At 45.1% G+C, this 27,210-nt stretch overlaps 1 protein-coding gene and 2 pseudogenes across 11 annotated transcripts in view; 1 reads left to right on the top strand and 2 right to left on the bottom strand.

Moving 5' to 3' along the window:
* LOC147013389 (uncharacterized) overlaps window positions 1-27,210 on the bottom strand; it is a 74,683-nt gene that overhangs the window by 42,030 nt on the left and 5,443 nt on the right. For 10 of the 11 annotated variants that reach the window (XR_015051311.1, XR_015051314.1, XR_015051313.1 and 7 more), the window contains exons 2-3: window positions 14,566-14,613; window positions 13,418-13,531 (exon numbers count right to left, since the gene is read on the bottom strand). Coding sequence is in view for 4 of the 11 variants with exons in the window: in XM_085855177.1 (XP_085711303.1) it covers window positions 13,418-13,531; window positions 14,566-14,613 (162 nt within the window). In the remaining 7 variants the exon portion in view is untranslated. The remainder of the gene's footprint in view (window positions 1-13,417; window positions 13,532-14,565; window positions 14,614-27,210) is intronic. The other variant, XR_015051316.1, reaches the window with a different exon arrangement.
* Window positions 9,255-10,864, top strand: LOC147013390 (uncharacterized; annotated as a pseudogene).
* LOC147013391 (uncharacterized) lies at window positions 24,923-25,753 on the bottom strand (annotated as a pseudogene).

Raw genomic sequence — 27,210 nt, forward strand, 5'->3', positions numbered from 1 at the left:
TTGGAAAGGGTGTTGGAGAAGAGGATAAGGAAGAAGGTAAAGATTGACGAAATGCAGTTTGGATTTATGCCAAGAAGAGGAATTACAGATGCGATTTTTATTGTAAGGCAGTTGCAGGAGAAGTACATGGAGAAGAGGAAGAAGTTGTTTTTTGGGTTTGTTGATCTGGAGAAAGCATTTGATAGGGTTCCACGTGAAGTTATGACATGGGCATTGAGGAAGTTAGGAGTGGAGGAATGGTTGATCAGAGTAGTGATGGCCATGTACGAGAGAGCACGCACAGCTGTAAGGACGAAGGATGGGAACAGTTGTGAGTTTGAGGTGAGGGTAGGAGTGCACCAGGGGTCGGTACTAAGTCCACTTCTATTTGTAGTTGTGATGGAGGTGCTGGCTGGGAGGATAAAGGAGGGTTTACCGTGGGAGCTGCTGTATGCAGATGATCTGGTGTTGATTGCAGAGAGTATGGATGGACTGAAGGAGAAGATGAACAAGTGGAAGGAATGTATGGAGGCAAAAGGTTTGAAGGTGAATATCGGAAAGACGAAGGTGATAGCAAGTGGTAAAGCATGTGGTGAGGTGGAAAGGACTGGGAAGTGGCCGCGTGCTGTGTGCAGGAAGGGTGTCCGAGTGAACTCCATTCAGTGTACAATGTGTGCTGAATGGGTTCATCGAAAATGTAGTGGGGTGAGAGGGTCATTAACCAGTGTGGCAGCTACATTCAAGTGTAAGGTGTGCATCGAGGGAGCAGCAGATGAAGGAATTGTTGAGTTGGATCTTGGAGATGGTGTGAAGCTGGAAGGGGTGAAAACATTTTGCTATCTCGGAGACATGCTGAATGGAGAAGGTGGATCAGACTCTTCGACGGTTGCTAGAGTGAGATGTGCATGGAAGAAGTTTCGGCAACTGAGTGGCGTGCTGACAAAGAGGGGAGTGTCGTTGAAGCTGAAGGGAAAGGTGTATGCTACATGTGTGAGGAGTACGATGATTTATGGGAGTGAGACATGGGTACTGAACATGGAGCAGCAACAAAGGCTGGAAAGGGTGGAAATGCGAATGGTTCGGTGGATGTGCGGAGTATCGTTGAGAGAGAGGAAGACAAATGATGACTTGCGGAAGATGATGGGAATAGAGTCTGTGATGGAGGTTGTGAATAGAAACAGGTTGAGATGGTTGGGTCATGTGTTGAGGAAGGATGAAAGTGACTGGGTGAGAGTGTTGGAAATGAGTGTAGTCGGAAGTAGAGGACGGGGAAGACCGAGAAAAACTCGGCTAAATGTGGTGTAGGGAAATGGAGGAAATGTGGGCTAAGAGGAAATGTGGGCAAGGGGATTAAGAAGGGGAGATGCAAAAAACAGGGTAAAGTGGAGAAGATTGTCATGGGGCCCGCAAGGCTAACCCCTGCCTTAGCGGGGAAAATGGCCTTTAAATGCTTGTGTGTGTGTGTGTGTGTGTGTGTGTGTGTGTGTGTGTGTGTGTGTGTGTGTGTGTGTGTGTGTGTGTGTGTGTGTGTGTGTGTGTGTGTGTGTGTGTGTGTGTGTGTGTGTGTTTTTCATAGCTGTTGTTTTCTTCAAGTTTTAGAAATTGCTGGTACAATATATGGAACTTTCCATTACGCTTGCCAGGATTTGATGGACGAGTGCAAAGCGCATGTGGACGTGTTTTGCATTATGAGATGCTTTCCAGTTTATCTCAAGTACAAAGCAAAACCAAAGCTCACATTACACTGAAAGTGTTGTTCTTGCATAAACAATGCTACTTCCTTAGTAATAGTGTATTTTGAAATTCTGTGAATCTGACAAAGTCAAAAATGCAGTGAATATCCGCAATGGCCTTCTTTCTGACCGTTTCAGCATGGTCAACATGTAACTCAGTGTTATGGAAGAGTTAAGCAATGCAAGCACGTACAATTATCAGTGCCTGAAGAATATGTCCTTGCTGTGAAGAAGAATCCAGACTCTGATCCATTCCCGTTGGCACTTGCTGCCGAATCCTCAATACCTACGACGAAGTGCTGAAAGTAAAGTGCATCATCTCTTGAAAAAAATCAGGTGGAATGATGCATATTAGACCTTGTTGGAAGTTCCTCGCTCTGGATGGTTGTAATTCCATTCTTGACGCATCCCAGAAGAACAAAGACCAATGCATCACGTCAGTTTTCCTAAATCGGAGGTGACCCAATTGCAAAGGAGGCCGAAAATCACAACTCGTGAAAGTTGGCATACTTGAAGAGTTCCAAGAACGTGGCTGTGCTGTATCACGTGGTTGGGTTTTCGTATCTCATGACTCGCCCGCGAGGGGTGGCAGGTATGTACATCCGAGCGCGGAATAAAGCAGAGTTACTGCTAACGCTCTCACTCTCCATGTTCCGCTGCACCTCGGACATCACAGTTGGCGACGAGGATGGGATGGTAGACGAGTCACGGCGCACGGACAGGTGCCCGTTTTCGTCGGAGACGACTTCGGATTGTTTTCGGAACAATTGGGGTGCTATTTCCACGCGAATGATGTGGTGGACGAGGGCAAGCAAAAGTCGATCTTGCTCGCCTCGCTATCGACGGAGCATTATCGACTGCTGAGTGATCTGGTGGCGCCGGACAAGCCCAGTAGGGACACGCTGTCGTTTCAGGACATTGTGTGGAAGATGAAAGTACACATGGCGCCGGAGAAGTCATTACAGCTGGCTCAATACCAGTTCGATCGCCTCGCGAAAGGTACGGAGGAGCGCGTCGCAGATTTCGTCGCGCGAGTGAAGCATTCTTCCGTGGCCTGCAAGTTCACGCAGGAGAGCGTCCAGCTCGGCTCAGAGATTGCTTTATTTCTGGGTTACAAGATGCGAAAATGGTTCCGGCGATTCTGCGGCTGAAGGGTGAAGCCATTACGTTCACCTCGGCAGTCGACACTGCTACAGCTGTCGAGCACACTCTCAGAGATGTTCGGGCCATCACTGGCCACAGCATGCCAGATGGCCTGGGGGTCCACGCGGTGTCGCGAGCGCCCCGGGACGCACGCGCGACCTTCGGTGCGGACCGGGGCCAGACGTCGCCGCGCGGCTGTACGCGCGGTGGGGTGACCCCGCGGATGTGTTTGGGATGCGGAGGTCGACACCTGCAATGTGTGTGCCCGTATAAAAACACCGTGTGTTTACATTGTCGCAAGGTGGGTCATCTGAAGCGTGTGTGCCGAGGGGCGTTGGCCACCGTTAAGGTCATGGACGGCCAGGTGCGGGGCGACCCGGGGCGGAACCGGCAGCCGATGATGAGCCTGTTTTCAATTGGTTCTGCGGCGGCGCGCCCGATGACGGTGGAAATCGAAGTGAACAAAACGCCAATCACGTTTCAGGTTGATACGGGAGCGGCGGTGTCGATCATCGGCGAACAGATCGTGCATAGACTCAACGGCCTGAGGCTTATGAGGTCAAACCTGACACTGTACACATACACCCGCGAGAGGATAACGCCCATCGGGATGGTAGACATGTCTGTGGGGTACCAAGGCCAGGTCGCCACGCTTCCGTTGTACGTCGTGCATGGGAGGGGTCCGTCTCTCCTTGACCGGGACTGGCTGACCCGCATCAGGCTAGATTGGGCTGCCGTTCACCTTTTGCAACCCGTGCCGAGCCAATGGGAGGATCAGTTGGAGAAGATTCTTCAAAGACATCAAGGTTTGTTTTGCGACGACCTTGGGAAACTCAAGGACGTGCAGGCAAAGCTCTTCCTGAAGGAGGGGGTGGTTCCTCGTTTTTGTAAACCACGACCGGTGCCGTATGCCCTATGGGACAAGGTCAAGGGTGAACTGGATAGGCTGGAGGCCTGTGGGGTGATCAAACGGGTGTCGTACTCAGATTGGGCCACCCCGGTCGTCACGGTGCTGAAACGGAATGGAGACGTCCGATTGTGAGGGGACTTCAAGTCCACGGTTAACCCGGGGCTCAGCGTGGAGCAGTATCCACTAACGTCAATCGATGAGATATATGCACGATTGGCGGGGAATCAATACTTCACGAAGCTTGATCTGCATGATGCATATTTTCACCTGGCGATGGATCCCAGGAGTAGCGACCTTTTGACAATCAACACGTGTCAAGGGCTCTATCGATATACCCGACTCTGTTTTGGGATTGCTCCGGCCCCGGCCTTGTGGCAGAAAGCCATGGAGCAGGTTTGCATTGGCCTGCCCGCTCAAACCTACCTGGACGATGTGCTCATTGCGGGGAAAACGGCGGACGAGCACCTTGCGAACATTGCCCAAGTGCTGACAAAATTGGAGGCGTGCGGCCTGCGCTTGAACAGGGACAAGTGCGTGTTCTTCAAGCAGCGCTTGGAATACCTCGGGCACATCATCACGCCGGAGGGGCTGTTGAAAGGCCCTCGGAAGGTGGAGGAAATTCAGCACATGCCACCGCCTCGCGACAAGACGCAGCTGCGCTCCTTCATTGGTATGGCACAGTATTACCAAAGATTCGTGCGCGGGCTCAGCTCACAGCTTGCGCCGTTAACGCGGTTGCTCAGGAAGGACGAGCGCTGGGCCTGGGGGCCTGCACACCAGGCGGCGTTCGACCGCGTCAAGCAGATGCTCACAGAGGATATGGTCCTCGTGCACTACGAGCCTGCACGTCCGCTCTTATTGGCATGCGACAGCTCTGCATATGGCATCGGGCAGTGCTCTCCCACAGGATGGACGATGGTTCCGAGCGGCCTGTTTGTTTTGCATCCCGGACCCTGTCCACAGCAGAGCGGGAATATGCCCAGATCGAGTGCGAGGCTCTCAGCCTCGTCTGGGGTGTGCAGAGGTTTCATCAATACCTGCTGGGGCGGCATTTCACTTTGCAGATGGATTACAAACCACTTCAATTCATCCTGAGACCCGAACGCGGGGTACCGGTGGTGGCGGCCGCGCGAATACAGCGGTGGTGTCAATTCCTTGCTGCTTACAGCTACGATATTCAGTTCCGAAGCACCGAAAACCATGCTAACTGCGACGGGCTCTCGCGCTTGCCTTGCGCGGAGGGTCCAGCTTTGTCTGAATCGGCCGACCGAGTGGATGTGTTTGCACTGAGCCAGGTCCAAAGCGGGCCGATCACGGCCAAACAGGTCGCGGTGGAATCGGCTCATGATCCAGTGCTCACCCGTGTGGTTCAGGCGATTTATACGGGGAATTGGAGCGATCTACCTTCAACACCGGCATTTCAGCCTTTCGTGTCGCGCGCATCGGAGCTGTCGTTGGTCCAACGGTGCATTATGTGGGGAATGAGAGCGGTGATTCCACCAAAGTTCAGGCAGCAGTGTTTGGAGGAACTGCATGTCAGTCACCTTGGCGTCGTGAAGACCAAGAGTCTTGCTCGTAGCCTGTTGTGGTGGCCCGGGTTGGACAAATACATCGAGCAGATGGTTAAGCGTTGCGCCACGTGTCAAACAGATGCTGAGAACCCGCGTCGAGCTTCGGGACTATGGCAGACCCCAGTCAGGGCCTGGCTGAGGGTCCATGTGGATTTTGCAGGGCGGGTTAATGGCAAAATGTTTTTGATTGTGATCGATGCATTCTCTAAATGGCCAGAGGTTGTAGTATTGCAGCATACATCAGCAAACATTACAGTAGAGAAACTGCGGACGATCTTTGCTAATAAAGGATTACCCGAGATTCTGGTCTCTGATAACGGTCCGCAGTTCATCGCAGTTGTATTTGATGAGTTTATGCATCAAAATGGTATTCGACATCTAAGGTCCGCACCGTATCATACTCCGATGAATGGGCAGGCGGAATCATTTGTTAAAATGTTGAAACGGGCTTTGCGAAGGGGGGGTGTTGCACTGTGCAGACGGTGATCAATGTCTTTTTGCTCCAATACAGGAACGCTATTCATCCTGTCACGGGTGATTCTCCTGCCATTCGTCTCTATGGACGGGCATTGCAGTCCAGACTGGATTTGCTGCGACATGGAGGGTCGGTGAGTGGGGCGGTGTCGCGCCCGACGCTGCTGCACGGTTTTGATGTGGGACAGCGGGTAATGGTGCACGATTATTTTCACGGTTCCAAATGGGTGCCGGCTGTGGTCTCTGTGGTACTGGGGCCGGCGAATTGCATGGTGCGGACTGATGGTGGGGAGGTGTGGAAGTGGCACGTGGACCAAATGCATGATCGCTGTTCAGCATAACCCCCCCCCCCCCCGTGCCGAGCGATGTGATGTCGCCGTTGCCAGGTGTTGTATCGCCAGGGCCAGAAGTGCCGACGCCCGTGGGGTGTTCACCCGATTCAGTCCGGCCCGAGGACGACGAGCAAGCTTGTCGGCCGGGGGCGGTTGTTGTTGCGGATGGGGCAAGTCCGGCGAGGGTGTCACCTCGACCTAGCCGGGAGGCGTCTGAGCCTGGGCCGTCTGGCGGCGCTGCCCACCCGAGGCGGGTCAGGAAATGACCGTGATACTTGGAGGATTTTGAATGTTGATTGGTTTCGTTTGGTCATGTTATAATTGTCATTTTGCGAGGGGAGGAGTGTGCTGTATCACGTGGTTGGGTTTTAGTATATCATGAATCGCCCGCTAGGGGTGGCAGGTATGTACATCCGAGCGCGGAATAAAGCGGAGTTACTGCTAACGCTCTCACTCTCCATGTTCCGCTGCACCCCGGACATCACAGTGGCACTCATTGCTGATGTGACAGGCAGTCGAAGACGCAATGTTGAAACTTTCAAGACGATCACTACATTTGTCTAGTCTCTTGAGTGAATTGATCGAATGGAAGTGTGCAATGCTGTCCACAACACTTTTGAGTTGTATTCATCTGAGAATATGCCTGGAGTTGGTTTACAAGAAGACATTGAACACTATACCGTGTACTTGCTGACATTCATGATCAAAGGTAGGAGTTGTTTAAGCACAGTGATAACAGCTGCTCTGTTGCCTTAGAGCTTGGAGCACTTCTTCTGGTCATGTCTAAAATGATGACCCCAGTGCAAACTTTGGTTCATACATTTAGGATGTCTTCACTGGAACTGCCAGAACCAATCAAGGTATTATTCAGGATACTTCTCTGGGGTTTGTGTGAACTTGACGACCATCAATCAAATGACGACATTGAGAAGATTCTGGCCAGTGTGTCTGATGACGTTTACAAAACCTCAAGAGAAGCAATACACCCTGAGAAATACACCACCCTCAGACTTGGAATCGGAACACTGACTGGGTCAAATTCAGTTCCACAGATCCTCAACCGACTCGGCCATTCAATTAGCAACAGTCAAGTGAAGGCACTTGAAACAGAGTTTGCCTTCACAGGTTCTGAAGAAAATCACCAAACCACTGATGGCCTTGGCTTGGAAGTGGCTGAGGAACAGCACTTACCTGGGACAAGTACAATGTCAACATTGAGACTCTAGATTGGAAAAGCACCAAAAATGCGATTGTGGGTATCCACCAGAACAAAATTCCCTAAAGCTGAGGAATGCAGGGATCTGGAAATGTGCATTGGGTGGATGAGAAGGTGGTTTGATCGAGCCGAAAGCAACATTTCATGATATTGGATGCCATTGAAAAGAGCACTATTTCATCTCTCCCAACGATATGATGAAGATGGAAATGGAGGATTATGGCAGCGGAAGATCGACTTCTCCTGGTTTCTGCAGTCCATCGTCAAGCCGATTCCTCTCTTCTCAGGTTTCTATTTATAATTTGCATGGGAAGGCCAACCTCAGTAAACAATTTGCTATATGGACCCCATTTTCCTGATTCCAACATGAGATAATGTCAAGGAGACCATGGTGTGCATCCTCAACATAGCAACTGAGACAAAGCAGGACTATGTCATTATGCCTTACAACAGTGTAGTGGCCATCAAAGCTTATTCCATCCAAGCCCATGAAGTTCCTACTTTCAACGAACTACTCATCCTTTTGGGGATTTTCATTTGGAACTCGTGTTTTTTGGGGTATTGAGCAATTACATTCACAAGTCAGAGGCCAAATTCCTGCCTACAGAATCAAGTGCACTGGCTGAAGGGTCACTTACAGTGTTAAATTTGTGCAAGGTTTTGCAGCAGGTGCAATAGAGTCCACCAACTCCTGACAGGCGCAATGGAAAGATCACTATACCAGCAATTTCTAAATGCGAGAATGAGTAAGGAGGATGTGAAGGCGCTGATAATCATCGTCGAGAATGACATAACATACAGGGTGAGCCCAGGTGGCGTTCGGGGCGTGAAACCCATGCAATTGCACGGGGCCCCGAGAGAGCAAGGGGCCCCCAGATAACATGGATGCACAATCTTTTGAGATGGGGGCCCTTGAGCGTGGCATCTCACTTTGCCGACAAAACATATCAACTTGTGAGTGGTGATAAACGCAGCGCAAAGGGAATGCTCCATCTCAAGTAAAGAAAGAAGTCACGGAATGGTGGATGAAACAAACGTTTTCCCTGATGTTTAACTAAACCGGACTATTACAAAATAAGGTGGTGAGGTTAGTATTCATGGAGAAAGCAAGCGGAACACCATGTTTACAGTACACAAATGCACCAATAATCACAAAACACCCCCTCATTAGTAAATGGAATAACCCATTGTGCACAGTGTGACCACTCCTCATTTTCATGAATGCCAAGGTGAGCCAATGAAAAAAGCCAAGAATTCAAAAGGTTTCGGAAAAGCGATGACAATAAAAAACCAAAACGCCAAGGTGAACAACGAATAGCCAAGATCTTGTGAAAAAAGCCAAGGAGTGGTCACACTGATTGTGCAAAGCAGAACGTTGCGGTTTTGTTTTTTGTTTTTAAACCAGAGCACCTGTCCCGAAGATGAAACAAAACCACCCTATCAGTGCTGCAAAGCGGGAAAAGCTCAACACAAGGGGAAATGGTTGAAAACCACCAGAAGTTAACGTTTTTCATTACACAAACTGCAGAACCAGAAAAGGGTCCTCGGCCAAGCACATGCACTGAGGTTGAGGTGTTTCCAAGTATCAATGAGCTTGGAGAGCACTTGCCAAGTGGCTTAAGCACTCAAGCAAGCACTCCAACAAAGCAGTTGATAAGGAACATCTGGCTCGGCAAGCGACAGCAAGTTGATTGGTATTGGAACACACCTAGTGTATGTTGTTATGTAGCAATTCATACAATGGTCAACTTTTCATATAGAATCTGGAAACTTGTGGTTTTTCACTTCCTAAGATCACATAAGACCACAAATCAGCTGTTTCCAATTTTTCCAAACATTGCTAATGACAAAAATCCAAGATGGCGGCCAGCGAGTGACGAAAATCGATAAAAAAAATTTGATGACAAATTTTGTTTCGTATTTTCAGACACAGTGTATGCAGTAGAAGATCTATAATAGACATCATAATCATAATCCCTAACACTCATCAATATGACCACTCTGATATCTTTGCCTGATCCTGCATATTTAGACAATATACGTGTAGTGTCTTTTACATAAAAAATTATCAATTATGTGTTTTTTCTCTATTTCAGATAAGTCATGGCACAGAGCGAAGAACCCCCGGAGAAAAGGGCACGCACAGAAATAAACTATAAACTATGCATAAAGTGTCAGAGCTCCAAACAAGAGCAATTGAAAGAACAACCACAATCTGAGGAACATTCAACGTACGACAAATTCTTGACAGCGGTTCGTTTGAGAGCGAGTTTTGGGAACAGTGAGTTCATTACACTCAGTGAAAAAAAAAAAAAATCGGGGACTTGACAGCAGGTGATCTAAGTGACAAGCATGTTGTGTGGCACAGAACTTGCTACGCGGCAAGCACCAATAAAGAACATATAAAACGTGATGAAAAGCAATATAAACAAGCTTGTACAACATCCGATGTTAGTCTTCTTCAACGAACCATAGGGAGACCAGCTACCTCATCGCACCATGGAGAACAAGAAGAACTGTCAGTATCAGGAAGGCACACTCGTTCAAAATCCATGAACTACGATAAAAGTAAGTGCTTTTTCTGCCAAGGCAAAGTTCAAGATGTTTTGCACGAACGCTGGTCAGGAAATATTGGAACTCTGATACATGATATAGTGCAACACTCCAACAACCCAGAGTGGAAAGTGAACTATGCTAATGTCATATCTGACAATGATGCACTGTCACAGGACATTGTGCATCACAAGCAGTGTATAACTGAACGGTGGCAACTTCTGAAGCGTGAGCTTGAGTGTGCTGGAGACAGTCTACCCTCCTCAAATACCCCTACCGGTGGCAATACTGATGATAGTGAAACAACTGTTCACTATATAGCAGCCGAAATAGAGTTCTTTGCTGAAATACAGGAGCGTATCGAACAAGGTGAAATCATACCCATCGATGAAGCAGAAAAGGACTATGTATCGAAGATGAAACAACACGATATTTACTATTGGTCAAGATTTTCAAATGCCCAAACAGCACGGAGATGGTTGCGACAGAAAATCGAGAAGAATGTCAAACTCGTTCATTTCACACGATTGCCAAATAAGCCTACGCTGATACATTCCAAGGCCAAACAAAACGCTGCAGTCGGAGAAGCAGTACACAGACCTGACCCACATGATAACATGAAGAAGATCTTCGAAGCTTCCATGGTGCTACGTAAATCGATTGAGCAGGTCAAAAAGGACCCATGGGTTTTCAATGGAACGCTGGAAAACTCAGCAGAAGATGTAGTTCCACATGAACTACATAGCATGATTCTATGGATCTTGAAGGGCATGTACACAGTAAAAACTGAAGCCCGAACACATGATTTGAATCAGTCAAAACCGGTCATCGCTCAGCAAATACTGCAAGCACATAAATCAGATCATCAAATATTGTATGAATATAGCACCGTCAAAAAACAAAGCACCGGAGGCTGTGGTGGAACTTGTGAAGTGTTCCTGTGTTGTCAGTAAGTGCAGTGGACGGTGCTCTTGTAAGGCACATAATCTAGCCTGTGCAGAGCTCTGTAAGTGTGAAGGAGCTGAGGACACATGCAACAATGTCGCAATTGATGAGAATTCAAGCGATGACGAGGAAAAGGAGGACTTGGATGACTAAATAATTATATATGCCTAAGCATCTTTGTGTTTTGTATTTGCACATCCATTCAAATTGTATGTTCTCAGTACTACAGAACGTCCTTTTTGTGCATATTTGCCTGTCATCTTTTGGGGGGGTTTGTAAATAATGCCTAACTGGGTTAAATTTAGCTGAACAGATATTTTTTTATTACCTCTAAATGTGCGATAATGGGTAAAATATGGCGATTTCTCAAATTTTGGATTTTGGTGACTGCTTATGAATAAAAAAATTGGAAACAGCTGTTTTTGTGTTCACTGTAAACATAGGAAGTGAAAAATTACAAGTTTCCAGATTCTATATGAAAAGTTGACCAAATCACACAATGACATACACTAACCCCCATGGATCAGCTTTTTGCCTGAGTTTGTGTTTATGGCTGGCAGTGAGATAAGGAGGTTACTGTTATTCCAATCACATCAAATAATTTGAAATTTATCTGTGGGAGCAGCTAGGAAGGGGGATCATGCTATTCTTTTTATTACTGCCAATTATTATCCGACTCGCATAACCCGCGCTCTGCGCGACATATTGGGGTGGGTGTGTTTGAGAAAGGAACTGATGCAGAGTATCAGTAGTAATTTTACTTTAATGCAGTAAGTGGAATACGATTTCAATGTTTCAGAACCATTTTATTTACTTTTTTTTGTACCTTGCACCTCATATGGTCTTTGAGATAATGTAAGCCAAATATCACGTTACTCGAGCGCAGAACAAAGTCGAAGATAGCGCAACACAAAACCACAAACTCAGAAATAATATATAAGATTATTATTATTTTACAACACTGTAATGTTAATATTATAACTGTATTAATAGGCGATAATCATTATTCTGAAATATCCTCGGACCCCCACGGGTCGAAGCACCGCTCGCGTTCTCTCTTTTCTTGTGTACAGTTCATTTGAACGTCTATTTCTCCATTATTCGTGAACAGAATTCGATGAAAATTGACAGGCATATACGAGACACATATGTGCAGGCATTAACTGAGCCCAAAGTGCGATTGCGGCCCTTCGGGCCGAGGAACGGCCCATTTTCTTAAAATTGTTATTTCTCGGTTATTAGTGGACGGAACCGAAACAAACTTGACAGGTATATTCTAGAGACCATTCCCCAGTCACGAACTGAGTCTGAGACCGGCCATTTTGCGATTCCGGCCCTTTTGGCCGAGAAATGGCCCTTTCAGCCCATTTTATTAAAATAGCTATTTCTCGGTTATTCGTGAAAAAAAACCGGACCAAACTTGACAGGTATATTCTAGAGACCATTTCCCAGGCAATAACTGAGCCCAAAGTGCGATTGTGGCCCTTCGGGCCGAGGAACGGCCCATTCTAGAGACCATTTCCCAGGCAATAACTGAGCCCAAAGTGCGATTGTGGCCCTTCGGGCCGAGGAACGGCCCATTTCGGCCCATTTTATTAAAATTGTTATTTCTTGGTTATTAGTTGACGGAACCGAACCAAACTTGACAAGTATATTCTAGAGACCATTCCCCAGGCACTAATTGAGCCCAAAGTGCGATTCCAGCCCTTTGGGCCAATAAACGGCCATTTCGGACCATTTTCTAAAAATTGTTATGAACATTTTTTTTTAATGCACTGGGCGATGCCCAACGGAAAATTAAGTCGCAAATGATGATATGAAACTTGCCTCACTCTTGTGAGGTGTTCTGGTTTCTTTTTGTGATGCGATGAAAATATTACCAAAATTCAAAACTATCTGTCGTCCGTGCTATCGCTCACCTGAGAGTTGTACGAATGAACTCCCACGGGGTATGTTCGCAATTTGAACTTGTTTTTGCAATCAAAGCTAAAGCAACATAGGCTCAGCGAGTGTGGAAATAACACGGAGTCCTCTTACTCGTGAATCATGACCCAATTGAAGGTTCTGAGCGTCACTCATAATACCCTCTCCCACCACCACTGAGAGCGGCGCTACACAGTACACATTTACGAAGATAATTTGCATCACCCCACCTTTGGAACTCCTGGAGAGGGGGGGAAATTAAGTCGTTACAACACAACCTTTGCTATATTACCCGTAGTCCTCTTGGCCAGTTTAATTGGTTGAGATTGCACAAGTAACGACCAAATACATCAGACAGACGGACGACGCCAAATTGCGTATTTTAGTGTGATGACAGATTGACAGGTTGACAGGAGCCCACTGGGTCACGATTGCGTTTTGCACGGGGCCCCCAAATAACTAATGCTGCCTCTGGGTGAGTCATAAGTCCCAGGACACTGTTTTAGCTTCTTATACAGGATTTGTTTATACCAATTACCAGAGTAAGCCACAAGCCCCAGGAGTAATAACACATTACAGTATTAACAGTAATACATAATAACAGGAGTAATAATAAAATATTACAACAATTACAATACCTCCTTAAACCGAGTGCATCCGTGTTTCTCCTCTCGTGGTACCACACCATTGCTGCCAGCCTCTCTTCCAGTGAAAAAGGACTGGTGTCTGCCATCTTGGTTTATTAATATTATCTGAAAAAAAAGAAAGAAAACATCTTGTATAAGCAGCCAAAACCATATCCTCATACTTATGACTCACCCTGGGGATTGAAAACTATTTCCAGGTACATGAGTCATTTCAAGATTATCTGAAATGGTATGAATGATTTTTCAGTGAGTTAATGGAAGGGTGAATGGGACCAACGGTGTCCTTCTGGAGCACATACGTGTATATGGTCATCAGGATACATAGAGATTTGAAATGTGCAGAGTGTACAAATGATGTTGAAGTGCATACATCTCAGTTCTGCCATCAAAAAACTGACATTCACTCAGCCTTATGGAATAAAATAATTCCATTGACTCAGGACAAACTAGAAGGGCACTCGGTAGAGCGCATACCTCTGCCCTGCAATGCCTGATCCACGAGAACATATCTGGCCCAATACATTTTTGAGATATTGTACTATATATCATTTTTTAACCCAATCTCTCAATGCTGAAGAATCACGAAAATATTTGAGTAGTCGGATCCGGATCTTCACCAAAATCAAATCAATTCGTCAGGGTCACACACCCAACATGTCCACCAAGTTTAGTCCAAATCCAACCACAACTTTTTTGAGATATCGTTCTATATATTGTTTTTGGCCATATTTCTCAATGGTGAAGAATCACATAAAATATTTTGAATTATTGCATCCAGATCCGGATCTTCACCAAAATCTAATCAGTTCGTCCTTGTCACACACCAAACCTGTCCACAAAATTTCATCCAGATCCGTCCACAACTTTTTAAGATATCCTGGACACAGACAAACAGACAGAAAGGGGTGAAAACATAACCTCCTTCACCTTCGGTGGCAGAGGTAACAAAAATGAAAATCCCTTGCTTAGACAAACGATAAGTATGTCCAATACATTTTTGAAATATCATGTTCTATATCGTTTTTGGCCCTTTCTCTCAATGGTAAAGAATCACTTTGAATATTAAATAATTCTCATATCCAGATCCGTTCGGATCTTAACCAAAATCCGAATCAATTCGTCCTTGCGACACACTCAACTTGTTCAACAAGTTTCATCAAAATCCGTCCACACCTTTTTGAGATATCCTGTACGCAAACAGACAAACAGACAGAAAGGGTGAAAACATAACCTCTTTCACCTTCGGTGGCAGAGGTAAATAAGCACAACATTTCAAAATGAAGGATAAAAGCAAGATGAGTTATAACCTTGAAAAAATAGATATGGTACAACAAGCACTCATTGAATGTCGAGGAAGAGTTTGTGTCGCAAATGTACCAAATTCACGACACCGCTTTAATCCAGAAACTTTGCAGTGTCGACAAAGGGATTGTTGTGTTACTATTATAGTTACCATATTATTATTACGAAAACGACATTATTGTTTAAAGAAACCTAGGCTAATTCATTACTCCAGCGGTACATTTAAGTTTGGTTAGTTTTCGTGTAAACAAATTCCTATTGCATTACATTTGATATAATCATAATGAATTAACTATTTCAGTGAGGTAAATTATTTAATTCATATTATTGGTTCAACATATATATATATATATATATATATATATATATATATATATATATATATATATATATATATATATATATATACACTATATATATATATATAATTAAATAATGGAGGTATTTAGATAACAAGCTCAAATGAGCAAAGATCCTCGTCCTCTTAATGATGACGTCATAAAAACGAATATGACGTCATTGTGATGTATCAGGTTTGCAATAAATTATCTGTGCTAATGCCCGGCTTGATTCCCACACACAAAATTCAAACAGCTTGCCTAGTTTCGGAGATAATGGTATAGGCGATTTCCATTAGCGGCCCTATTGTGACGTCAACTTTTTTCTATGAAGAATTTCCAAAATCGGAGATGGTTACTGCCTGCGCGTGGGCTTTCTGCATATACAAGGCAAGTTTCACGAATATCCGATGAAAACTTTGGGTTGTGAAACAAAAAATGTCAAAAAATAGGAATGACGTCATAAAAATTGATATGACGTCATAGTGATGCATCATATGTGCGGTCATTCATCTCTTCTAATGCCCTGTTTGATTCCCGCAAAAAGAATTCAAAAAGCTTGCCTCGTTTCGGAGATAATTTTTTAGGCAATTTCCATTATTAGCGGAGATATTTTGACGTCATAACTTTTTTTCTAGGAGGAATTTTCAAAATCGAAGATGGTTACTGTCTGTGCATGGTATTTTTACATACATATGCCAAGTTTCAGTTTCCATGAGAGTCAATATATATATGCCAAGTTTCAGGAAGTTTCGATGAAAACTGTAGGCTGTGAAAAGTCCACAAGAAGAAGATGAAGAACAACAACGTGAGTAAGACTTAAGAGATCCTCCACGAGGATCTAAAAATACAATAAATTAGTATTATTTGTAAAATACATTATAAATAAGCATTAAAATAATTTATTGGTGGTTGCGAGGGTACGTAGTGCAGCATGTTAAAATCAGATGTTCATGACAGTTTGAGTCTATGGTTCGATGGAGGTGCTGTGTGATGGACATGTCTACAAGGTAAAGTGTTTATCGCTTTATATATTATCATATAAAGCGGTGTATGATTAAAGTGATTGTAATATTTACTTAGCGAAAGATTCCAGTTGTTTCTTCAACTTTAATCCATGCCCAACATGGCGCCTTCTACCCCGCGCCCCCACCCGCGCTCTCCTAGACAAGTCCACACATTATGCAGTCGGGGGGGAGGAGGTAAGGGGAGGGGGGGGAAATGTCTACTCTAAAAGTGGAACCAAACAATTTGTATCCATATCAATATGATATGTGACACCTCCTTTTTTGTTGTTTCTTAAAATTACTTTCATACTACAGTCAAAGCTCGTTACTATGCCACCCGTCGGGACCGAGCAAAAGTGGCATAGTAACGAGATTTTGTAAAAACGGCCTTATTTTCTCAAGTTACCCATCTGTAGTTAATCTTTAGACAAAATTTATTCCAGCAAGTAAAAGGCACGACTGTTGTATAAGCTAAGCGAACCGAGAACATACCCACACTAACAGAGTTCACACACGAACATATGGCATGGCGAGAAAGTCACGACAAACAAAGCTTTCAAGAATCGTCGGCTGGCGCATCTTCTTTCGGCGGATCTCGTGCATCTCGTTGTCTAGCCGATCGCACGCTTGCATCACACCGGGCTTCCCGCTTCTCTGCTGCATGAACTTCCGGACGGTGCTACAAGCTCGCTGGGCTTCCTCGAACGGAACGATTTCCTCCTCGACAGTTACCTCGTCATCTTCGCTTTCCACCGGCTCCTCACTGCACAGAATCTCCTCCGCAATTTCCTCCAGCGTGAAATACCCGCCAGTCGCGAGGCGCTCGTCGGCTTCGAGAAAGTCAGACAGCTCGATCTCCTCGTTCTCGTGCATCTTTTCCTCGGCAGGCAGAGCTTCCCAGATGTCGGGCAGCTCCGCATCCTGTGGCTCAGTTTGGATCTCCTCTTCGATGAACTTGGCCTTCGCGAAACAGTTCCTGATCGTCGACTTGCCGACCTGCTCCCAAGCACGCCGGGCGACGTGTAGAGCGTCGAGCAACGTGAACTTGAACTCCTTTCCCTCATCTATGGCCTCAAGCCAGCAGCATAGCAGGAGCTTCTTGTAGTGGCGCTTGAGGTTCTCTATGATTCCCTGATCCATTGGTTGCGAATTGGCTGTCGTGTTGGGTGGGAAGAAGACCAGTTGGATGTTGTTCAGCTCGAGCTCGGGAGGGTGGCCAGAGAAGTTATCGAGACAGACCAGCAGTCTGCATCCCTGCTGGCCGAGTCGTCCGTCCCACGCACGCAACATCTCCTCGAAAAGCTCCGCCGTCATCCACGCCTTCGAGTTCGCCTTGTACTTGACCGGGATCTCTTTGTTCTTGAAGGCACGGGGTTTCTTGGAATTGCCAATCACCAGAAGAGGGAACTTCTCGCTGCCGCTCATGTTTGCCCCAACCAGAAGAGTGATCCTTTGCTTGCTTTTCTTTCCTCCAGTACACCGCTCTCCCCTGAAAGCCATGGTCTTGTTCGGAAGCAGCTGCCAGAAGAGTCCAGTCTCGTCCAGGTTGAAGACGTCGTCTGCGGAGAACTGCCCGAGTAAGGGCCGGAGAACCTGTTGTTGCCACTCAAGAAGGGATTGCGAATCCACCGCTCCAGCTTCGCCCTGCACTGTCTTGAACATGATGCCGTGGCGCTTCTTGAAATTGCCCAACCAACCGTCGCTCGCCATGAAGTCTGGGATGTGCATCAGCTCGGCCAGTTTCATCGCCTTCTCCTTGATCAGATCGCCGCTGACAGGCACATTCTGTCCTCTTGATTGCTTCAGCCACATGAGCACTCCCTCATCAAGCTTCGGGTCGTGAGCCTGCGTCAACTTCATGCGCTTCGATGGAAATCCAGCTTTGATTGCAGCCTCGATTGCATCCTTCTTGCTGAGAATGCCCTTCACGGTGGTTCTCTTAACTTCGACGCCCCATTTCTTGCTAATCTCCCTGGCCAACTTGGACTGATTCGGCTCCTTCTTCGCGGCATCGATGATCTCCTTCTTCTCCTTCAGCGTAAAGTGGGTTCGCTTGCGTTTCTGAGCTGACATTATGGGCTGAATTTGAAAAAAAAATGATGTCACTGTTGTACGTGTGCCTGCGTGTCTGTGTGTGTGCTCGCGCTTTGTTGTGTCTCGTTGTGCGTGTTGTGATTGGCTTGTTGTGGCTGGCATCGGGGAGAAGAATCGCGTGTTTTGACACAGTCTGACTATGCGTGTACGTATTGAGTTATGTTGTGCGCAGCTGGACTGTAGTTCGTCGCTTCGCCTTTGGACGTGAGTGTGATAATCGAGCACTGCGCAATACAGACTTTTTCACGACTCGTGCCTTTTAACAGTCACACAGTAGTGGCATGGTAGCGAGAGTAGGGGGTGGCATAGTAAATTTATTTTGTATTGAATTTTGTCGGGACCGAGCAAAAGTGGTATAATAGCGAGAGTGGCATAGAAGCGAGGTGGCATAGTAACGAGCTTTGACTGTATTATTATTACTAGTGCATGCCCGGAGGTGCATGCCCGGAGGTGTATGCCCGTACGTGCGTGGCCGTACGTGCAAACAAAAAAAGTTTCAAACCGCGTGCCAGAAACAACAACGTCACAGGCCGTTCCTTCGCTCTTACATGTCCGTACGTGCGTGCCCGTTCGTGCATGGCCGTACATGCAAAAAAAAAAAACTTTCAAACCAGAAACTTGCCAGAAATGACAACCACACAGGCCGTTCCTTCGCTATCGCGTTCTCACGACAACCACACTTCCACACACAGAGTTCATTAAAATCAAGTTTACCTCCCTGTTTTGCTTGCCATGACATTCGCTGCCATGTAACCAGCACGGTCTGTAACGTCATCGTCGGCCGGCCGCGCACCGGCCTATGCAGCCACGCCTACGCAGCAACGTGTCATGTCATTGGTTGGTAAATAAATGGCCGCAGCAACGTGTCATGTCATTGGTTGGTAAATAAATGGCCAAAATTGGGAAGCACTTGTCCAATTAATATCAAACCTTGAAAAGGCACATCCTCAGGTCCCCAGCAATATAGCTGGCAAGTTTCAATGAGATCGGACCAATGGTTGTCGAGAAACAGCGGTCACAGACACACACACAGATTGCTGGAATTATAGATCGATTATTATTATTAAAACAACCAAATTACTCTGAACAGATCAGCATAAACAGTATTTAAAACAGATGGTGACTGCAATATCTCAATAGTATTTGTGAAGTTTGTGTCGTCCTTAGGTAGTCTGTCTTCTGACAGAAAGGGATTATTCTTCCTCGCGTACACATCCTGCACCAAGAAATCACTGACCACAATTTATAAATCCAGTCTATTAGGGGGTTTAACACGTTGCCCAAATCGTGTGGTGCGAAAAGCTTCAGGTGAAGTCGCAGTTATTGTTGGGATGTGCTAAAGTAGAAGCTGGTGAAGTGGTGAAAGCCCAATCCGCTCCTCTGGTTGGGGAAGACCCAGGCTCCAAGCTTAGACCTACTGGCAACGATTCAAAGTCAGAGACAACAACAGAAGCAGGCTCTGCTGTTTTTAGCAGATGATGTCTGTTTCTACGCAAAACGCCACCTGTTGCTGACTAGACTATGTATGACCTGGGACTTACATGACTCGCAGATACCCTGGCTCGATTCCACACCCCATTTTCCTTGATGCGAATACCATCATTTACTTCTAGTTTGCCCAAGGGCTTGGCACTGCGATCGTAATCGTACTTTTGTTTTTCCTGCAGTTTTAATACTGTAGTTCTGTTCTGACACCCGTCACCACTTTCGGTTGCAACAGATGCGCATCTGTAGGTAATCTCGAATTTAGCCTTCTACTGTTCAGAATCTGAGCAGGAGGGTATTTCAGGCCAGTGATTGGAGTGTTACGCTGCTCCAATAAAGCAATATACGGATCGTCTGCTTTCCTCAGCAACTGCTTAATGGTCCCAATGGTCCTTTCACTCATGCCATTAGATTGAGGGTATCGGCGACTCGAAGTGACAATGCTAAATCCCCACGCTTTGGCGAACTGTTGTAGCTCCCAACCAGCAAACGGCATGTTATCTGCTATCAATTCCTCTGTTATACCATTCCGCACAAACAGAGATTTTAAGTGAGTGATGACAGTACTCCCAGTTTTATCTTTCAGCAGACATATTTCACGAAATTTAGAAAAATAATCCACAACACAAAGGTAGTTTTGGCCCTGAAACTCAAACAGCTCTGCGCCCAACTTTTACCATGGACGCTCTGGAACTTCATGAGGCATGAGAGGCTCTTTTTGATTGCTCCTACAATATTGAGCACATTTACTACAACAGGCCACAGTGTCCTCAATGTCCTTTGATATTCCAGGCCAGTAAACTATTTCTCATGCCCGTGCCTTGGTCCTGTCTATTCCAAGGTGACTTTCATGGAGCTTAGTAAGGACTTCCATTTTCATTGTGGCCGGAATGATGAGTTTGTCACCCAGGAACAATAGTCCCTCAGTCTCATGGATTTGATCCCTCATGGTCCAGTAATGGTGAACTACCTCGGGTACATGTCGTATTGAGGTGGGCCAACCGTATTTTGCAAGTCTCTGAAGCTCCACAAGACAGTCATCCTCTGATGTGGAATACTGCATTTCCAATAACTTTCCTTAAGTGATGGGAAGAGTTTTGATGAAATTATGTACCATGACTTCCATGTCCACCACAAGGCCCTTTCAATGGAATCATCCTCAATGTAGGCATGTGACAATGCATCAGAAATATGCATTTGAGGGACTGCTTTGTAGACAATGTCGACAGAGTACTTGAACAGTCTGAGAAGCATTCTCTGGAGTCGGAATGAAGCTTTGCTGAGATTCTTCTTACTGATTATCTCAAGTGGCTGATGGTCTGATTCAATGACCACAGCTTTACCATACACGTACTGATTGAATTTTTCACATGCGAACACAATCGCTAAAAGTTCCTTTTCAATTTGAGCGTAATTTTGTTCTGCTTCAGTTAGTGACCTGGAAGCATAAGCTACTGGGTGACCTTGCATGAGGCAAGCACCCAGGCCCGCTTTTGAAGCATCGGCTTATATCACAACGGCAGACTGGACATCGAAGAACTTCAATGTGGGTGCGGTGATCAAAGCTTGTTTCACATCTTGATATGCATCGTCCTGCTCCTTGCACCAATTCCACTCAATGCCTTTCTTCAGTACTAGTCTTAGTGGGGCAGTACGCCCAGATAGGTTGGCAATAAATTGGCCCAAATAATTCACCATTCCGAAGAATTGTTGCAAGTCTTGCTTGTTCTCAGGCTTAGGCTATTCGGTAACTGCTCTCACTTTTTCTGGGTCTGACTTCAGGCCCCCAGCAGACCCCACATTTCCCACATAGTTCACCTCACTCATGTGAAATTGAAACTTATTTATGTTAAACTTAACATTGTTCTTTCAAGCACGCTGTAACACTTGCTCCAGAATGCGATCGTGGTCAGTGATATTTTTTGCCATAATTATCAGGTCATCAAAAAAAACTTCAAACCAAACAATTGGTCATTTTTCTTCTGAAAGGTTTCCGGAGCAGAGCAGATCCCAAAAGGACACCTATGGAATCTGTAACGGCCGAATGGCGTGTTAAATGTACACAACAATGAACTTTCATCATCCAACTTGATCTGCCAAAAGCCATCTTTCTCATCCAAAATGGAAAATACACATTTACCACTTAGTCTGGAAGCCATGTCCTCTGCTGTAGGTATTCTGTAGTGTTCACGTTTAACTGCTTTGTTCAAGTCTTTCGGATCTAAACAGAGACGCAGGGAACCATTAGAACTTCTTTTCGACAATCACCAGATTGTTAACCCAGTCTGTAGGTTTATCCACCTTGGATACAATTCGCTCATTCTCCACATTATTCAAGGTGTGTTTGAGTTTGTCATGTAGGCTCAGTGGTACTCTTCATGGCGGGTGTATTACTGGAGTAGCACCAGCTTTCAGTTCAATATGGTACTCACCCGGCATTTCTCCGAGCCCCTCAAACACATCATTAAATTCCTGCAACCATTTATCCTTGTCGAGACACGTCTCAGTTACAGTGTGAATTTTTCCGAACAAGATCCAACTGTGTACCTGAGTTCAAGCCCCGTCGGCCTTTAATCCAAGAATGGGTGGAGATGACACATTTGCGAAATAAAACTCCAAGCTGTGTGTGACGTCATTAATTGAGCAATCAAGTCGGACCTTGCTTTCCGGTGACACCTTGTAATTGCCATAGGAGGACAACACCACATTTGTTTGTTGTGGGTTCTTCTGTACCGGAAGTTGTCGAAAAATACTCCCGAGTAAGCACATTGGCCTCTGCACCAGTATCAAGCTTGAAATTGATGACCATGCCATTCACATTGAACTTTGTGAGCCAAGCTTTCTCACAGGAGTGCACATTCACAGTCAGCTGACCAATGAGCAGTTCCCTTGAATCAGAGCCATCACTGTGGACACCTCCTTCGGCTCCTTGACATGTGGCTGTCCGTAACGTGTGCGTTTTCTTCTTACGGTTTTTACACATTTTGGAGAAATGATTTTCGCCTCGGCATGTATAACAAGTTTGACCGAATGCCGGACACTGCCACGGACCACTTTGTGCAGTTATACAGTTGCGAGACACAATTTCCTGGCGAACTTTTCTTTCTCCTATCAGAAACAGCATGGATCGCCTTATAATAATCAGCTGCGATTCTCATTTCCTTCAGCTGGCTCGTAGTTGCTTCACGAGCACGCAATACGGCGATGCTTTGTGTAGCGTTAGATCATCAACATTCTCACGAAGAACATGTGCTTGCAGTTTCGCATCGTCGATTCCAAACACCAGGCGATCACGGATCATAACATCTGTATGTTCTTTGTACTCACAGTTTTTATTTTTTTAATCATTTTTTTCCAAGTCCGTGACAAACTGATCTATCGTTTCCCCCCTCGTGCTGCGAGCGCTTCCAGAATTTGTACCTCTCGAACAAGCTGTTTTTCCGGAGATTGTAGTGGTGTGCAAACTTCTTTAGGACATCTTCGAGTCTGTTGTTGTCCTCTCCTAGGCCATAGGGCATGCAGTACATATGCGTTTAATTTCCAATTTTTGTGCAACAATGATGGAGACAACTGAAAACTTTAATGGGTTTGTTGGAAATGTGTCACCGATTAAGAATATCCATGTCCCTACGCACAAGGGGTGGTCAGAAATTTATAACAAGCAGTTGATGAAAATGCATATTAACAAATGGTACATGACGTGTATGATGGCTTCCTGGCTTTTTAATCCGATTGTTCAGTTAACATGTTATTATCTGTTGGGCTTCATAAATTTATAACGTGCATTTGTGATAACTAGTGCGGGCCCGGAGGGGCGGGCTCGTAGGTGCGTGCCAGTATGTGCAGCTTCGTGCCTGCAGTATCAGGTCCCCAGCATCAATTGTGACGTCATATCAAACGAAGAAGAATTGATGACCCCTCTCTCTCCCCCCCTCTCCCTTCTCTTGCCCCCCTCTCACCCACCTCTCCTCTCTCCCTCCCCTCTCACCCTTCTCTCTCCCCTCTCTTCCCTCCCCCCTTTCACCCCCCTCTCTCGCCCTTCTCTCTCCCCCTTCTCTCTCCCCCTTCCTCCCTCTCACCCCCTCCTCTGTCCCCCCTCCTCTCTCTTGACCCCCCTCTCACCCCCTTCTCTCCCCTCTCCTTCCCCTCCCTGCAAATGTATTCACAAATGTCTACCAAGCACAACGATTAATTCCAACCTTGGGAAAAAAACAGCTTTCAAACCCTTGGGAAACAGCTGTTTCCCTTGGGAAAATTCAATCCTTGGGATTAATTAATAATCAAACCTTGTGATTAAATAATGAAATTAATTAATAATTAAATAATAATCGAACCTTGGGATTAATTAATTAATTCAAACCTTGGGATAAAACAGCTTTCAAACCTTGGGAAACACTTGGGAAACAGCTGAAATAGATGAGAAAGAATGATATCAAACTTTGAAAAGGCACATAATCAGGTCCCCAGTGTCGATTGTGACGTCATACCAAACGAAGAAAAAGAATTGTGACATCAATCGTGCCAAAAAATAATAATAATAATTTTTTTTAAAAACATTAATTGTGATGTCATTCGTGACGTCATATCACCGTGTCCTGTCATTGGTTGACAGATAAATGGCCGTAACTTGGGAACCGCTTGTCCGATTGATATCAAACCTTGAAAAGGCACATCCGCGGGGCCCCGGCAATATTCTTGGCAAGTTTCAATCTGATCGGACTGGTGGTCATCTGGTTATTAATAATTTTGGGAAAAATTGGCATGATAAGGTGAGAAGGTGGAAGGACACCTTCAGCTGCCATATATACACCTTTTCAACACTGAAAAAGCAATAAAATGGCCGTAACTTGGGAACCGCTCGTCCGATCGATATCAAACCTCGAAAAGGCACATCCGGAGGTCCCCGGCAATATTCCTGGCAAGTTTCAATGAGATCGGACCGGCGGTCATCGAGAAACGGCGGTCGCAGACAGACAGACACACACACACACACACAGCTGGAATTATAGATAGATAATAATAATAATAATAATAATAATAATAATAATAATAATACTAAGTGTAATGATAAAAATATATTATTATTATTATTATTATTAACATTTATGCACTTAATCTCATTTGAGCCATAAGCACCCACACAAACTGAAACAAACCACAAATTAAACCACACACAACACCAACACCGAGAGAAAAAGAGGCAGGGAAATTGGGAAAAGTCCTGACTGGAACAGATCTTTTAGATTTAATGAAAACCCATTAACAAATGATACTCCAAATGTATGATCATGGGACTGTGAGGTTCTTTTTGTCAATTGATAATTTCAATGTTGAGGCAGCATTAAATAACATTCGCAGACTGTTTGGCTGGGATCCATTGTTACCTCTTTCAATTGGTTCTGCATCTTCTGTTGAACTTTCTGCAGAAGTAGTGTCAGTGTCATCAACAAGTTCCTGGGCTAGGTCTTCTGCACAAAGTCCTTCACTGAAGACGATGTCACTCATGCTTCTATTGGCAGGCGTGACAAACACAAGTTGCGGGAATGTTCTTTGCAGACGTGTCTTTAAATTCCAGGTCCTATAAGGAGCATCTACATTTTCAACCTCTTTGATCGCGTGGATAAATATACGGTTTAATCTTGACAAGGTCAAGATTTCTTTATTTTGAATTAATCTTTTTTCACCGTTTCTTCACTGAATACAATGAAAGCATTCATGTAGCCACTCTGAATGGGTGTCAAAGGCTTATACGGCTTACTCAGGAACCTTGTGTAGGCTCTGTGACAGTCACCATGGTACTGCAACTCATGGGCTACCAAATCTTCACACTGTATCTGTTGTAGAAGTGCAATGTCTTCCTTTTGCTTTGCAGCTTCCACGAGCTGCCCACCACAAATAACATCACATTTGACTAACCTTACAATTGACCTTTTACCAGTTATATTATTACGTTTGTACTTGTTTGAGTGGCAAATTATGCACTCATCTGGAAACATGTGACGTTTTCTCCACTCTCGTTGGCTGTCTTTGCCATCTGAACGAAGCACACGCTTTTGGCTTGGCTGTCCTCCGTGTAAGTCACTGTTATCCAGTATGTTCATGTCTGTTCCTGTATTTGCATTGATGAAATGATAGAAGATGCAAAGACAACCAAAGAGAATGCAATGAGATTGCTTATTTATTATTCCCGCGCTTTCGAAGAAAAGCGGGAATATTGTGATTGTCTCCGCCGTCCGTCCGTCTGTCCGTCTTACCCTGTAACTCCTCCTACACCGTTTGAAATAGGAACTTGAAACTTTGGGACACAGTAGATGTATGTATGGGGAAGTGCACAACACTTTCGGATTTTTGATATGACCCCTCGGGGCCAGGCCAGAGGGGTTGGGGTCATGGGGGGGTCGATAAAAAAAAATTGTCATAGCTTTTTAAATCAATAAAATTTCACCTCGCGTTAATGGGACAAAGCAGTGCGCGCAGGAATATGCGATGGTGTGCCATCGACAATGTAGTTTTTTTTTTTAATTACAATATTAGGTAATAGATATTGTGTTGTAAAATTTTATCTCAAAACACCTCTTTTGTAGCCAGAATATAGTATGCGTTTTATGAGACAGGCATTTCAAAATTCAACATTTTCCATAAATTTCTGGAAAACTGGCTGAAATTGGATGAAATGGACTTTATGTTGTATAATATCTCCCAACAAATCTTTTCATTCTCTCCTTTGCTTACAATACAAGCCAGCATGCTGTAGGAGGGGCGGATATAAGTAATTTTTCCGCATTTGTGAGAGAGGGACCAGCGATGCTGGTTAAAACAACAGTATTTCCATGTTTGTTTACGTAGGATTTCTTTGTAACCAAGCGAATATTTCCTAAAAAAAAATTTTCCGTGAAATTTATACTTACAATATCCATCCATTAGGACCATACTCTGTGCAGAGCGTTGGTGCCGCCGAAGCAGTCTCCTAAAATCATAAATATCATAAAATTACATAAAATTACAATATCCTAAATATTACAATATCATAAAAGTATATAGCCTCACTATAGAGGCTACAAAGAGATACGAGGTGAATTTGAATGAAACACACATGGAAGGGAAGGCTGTTGTATGCACCTGCTTCGCTGATCCTCAGTTGACAGATTTGCAAAAGTTCCTGTCGTCTATGTCCGCCCCCTCCAATAATGGCTTCAAGTTTAAAGAGCAGGTTTTGGGTCGCTGATGACTTTGCGTGATTTGAAGGTTGTAAGGACATTAATAAACATGGGGTATTTATTTTCTTACATTTGAAACTCAAAATATGCTAAAATTAACTTTTAAGTCAAAACTTTTCTCGGTGATTGAAAAACAGACCGGAAGTTACCGAAGATGCTATGACGTCACGTTCTCCGAAAGCTTCGAGAACATTCGGAAAGAGCGTGTAAACAATGGCGAGATGCGAATCAGAGAGCGATTTCAGCGGCGATGAAATCGAGTGTGTTCATTCCGATATTGCCGAGGATGAGTCTGAGGATGATGGGAATTTATACTATGGAGTTTCTGGCCCTGAGCCATA

Source organism: Eptatretus burgeri, chromosome 14 (genome assembly GCF_056783735.1).
Source record: "Eptatretus burgeri isolate ZD-2024b chromosome 14, Ebu_testis_v1, whole genome shotgun sequence".
Lineage (NCBI taxonomy): Eukaryota > Metazoa > Chordata > Myxini > Myxiniformes > Myxinidae > Eptatretus > Eptatretus burgeri.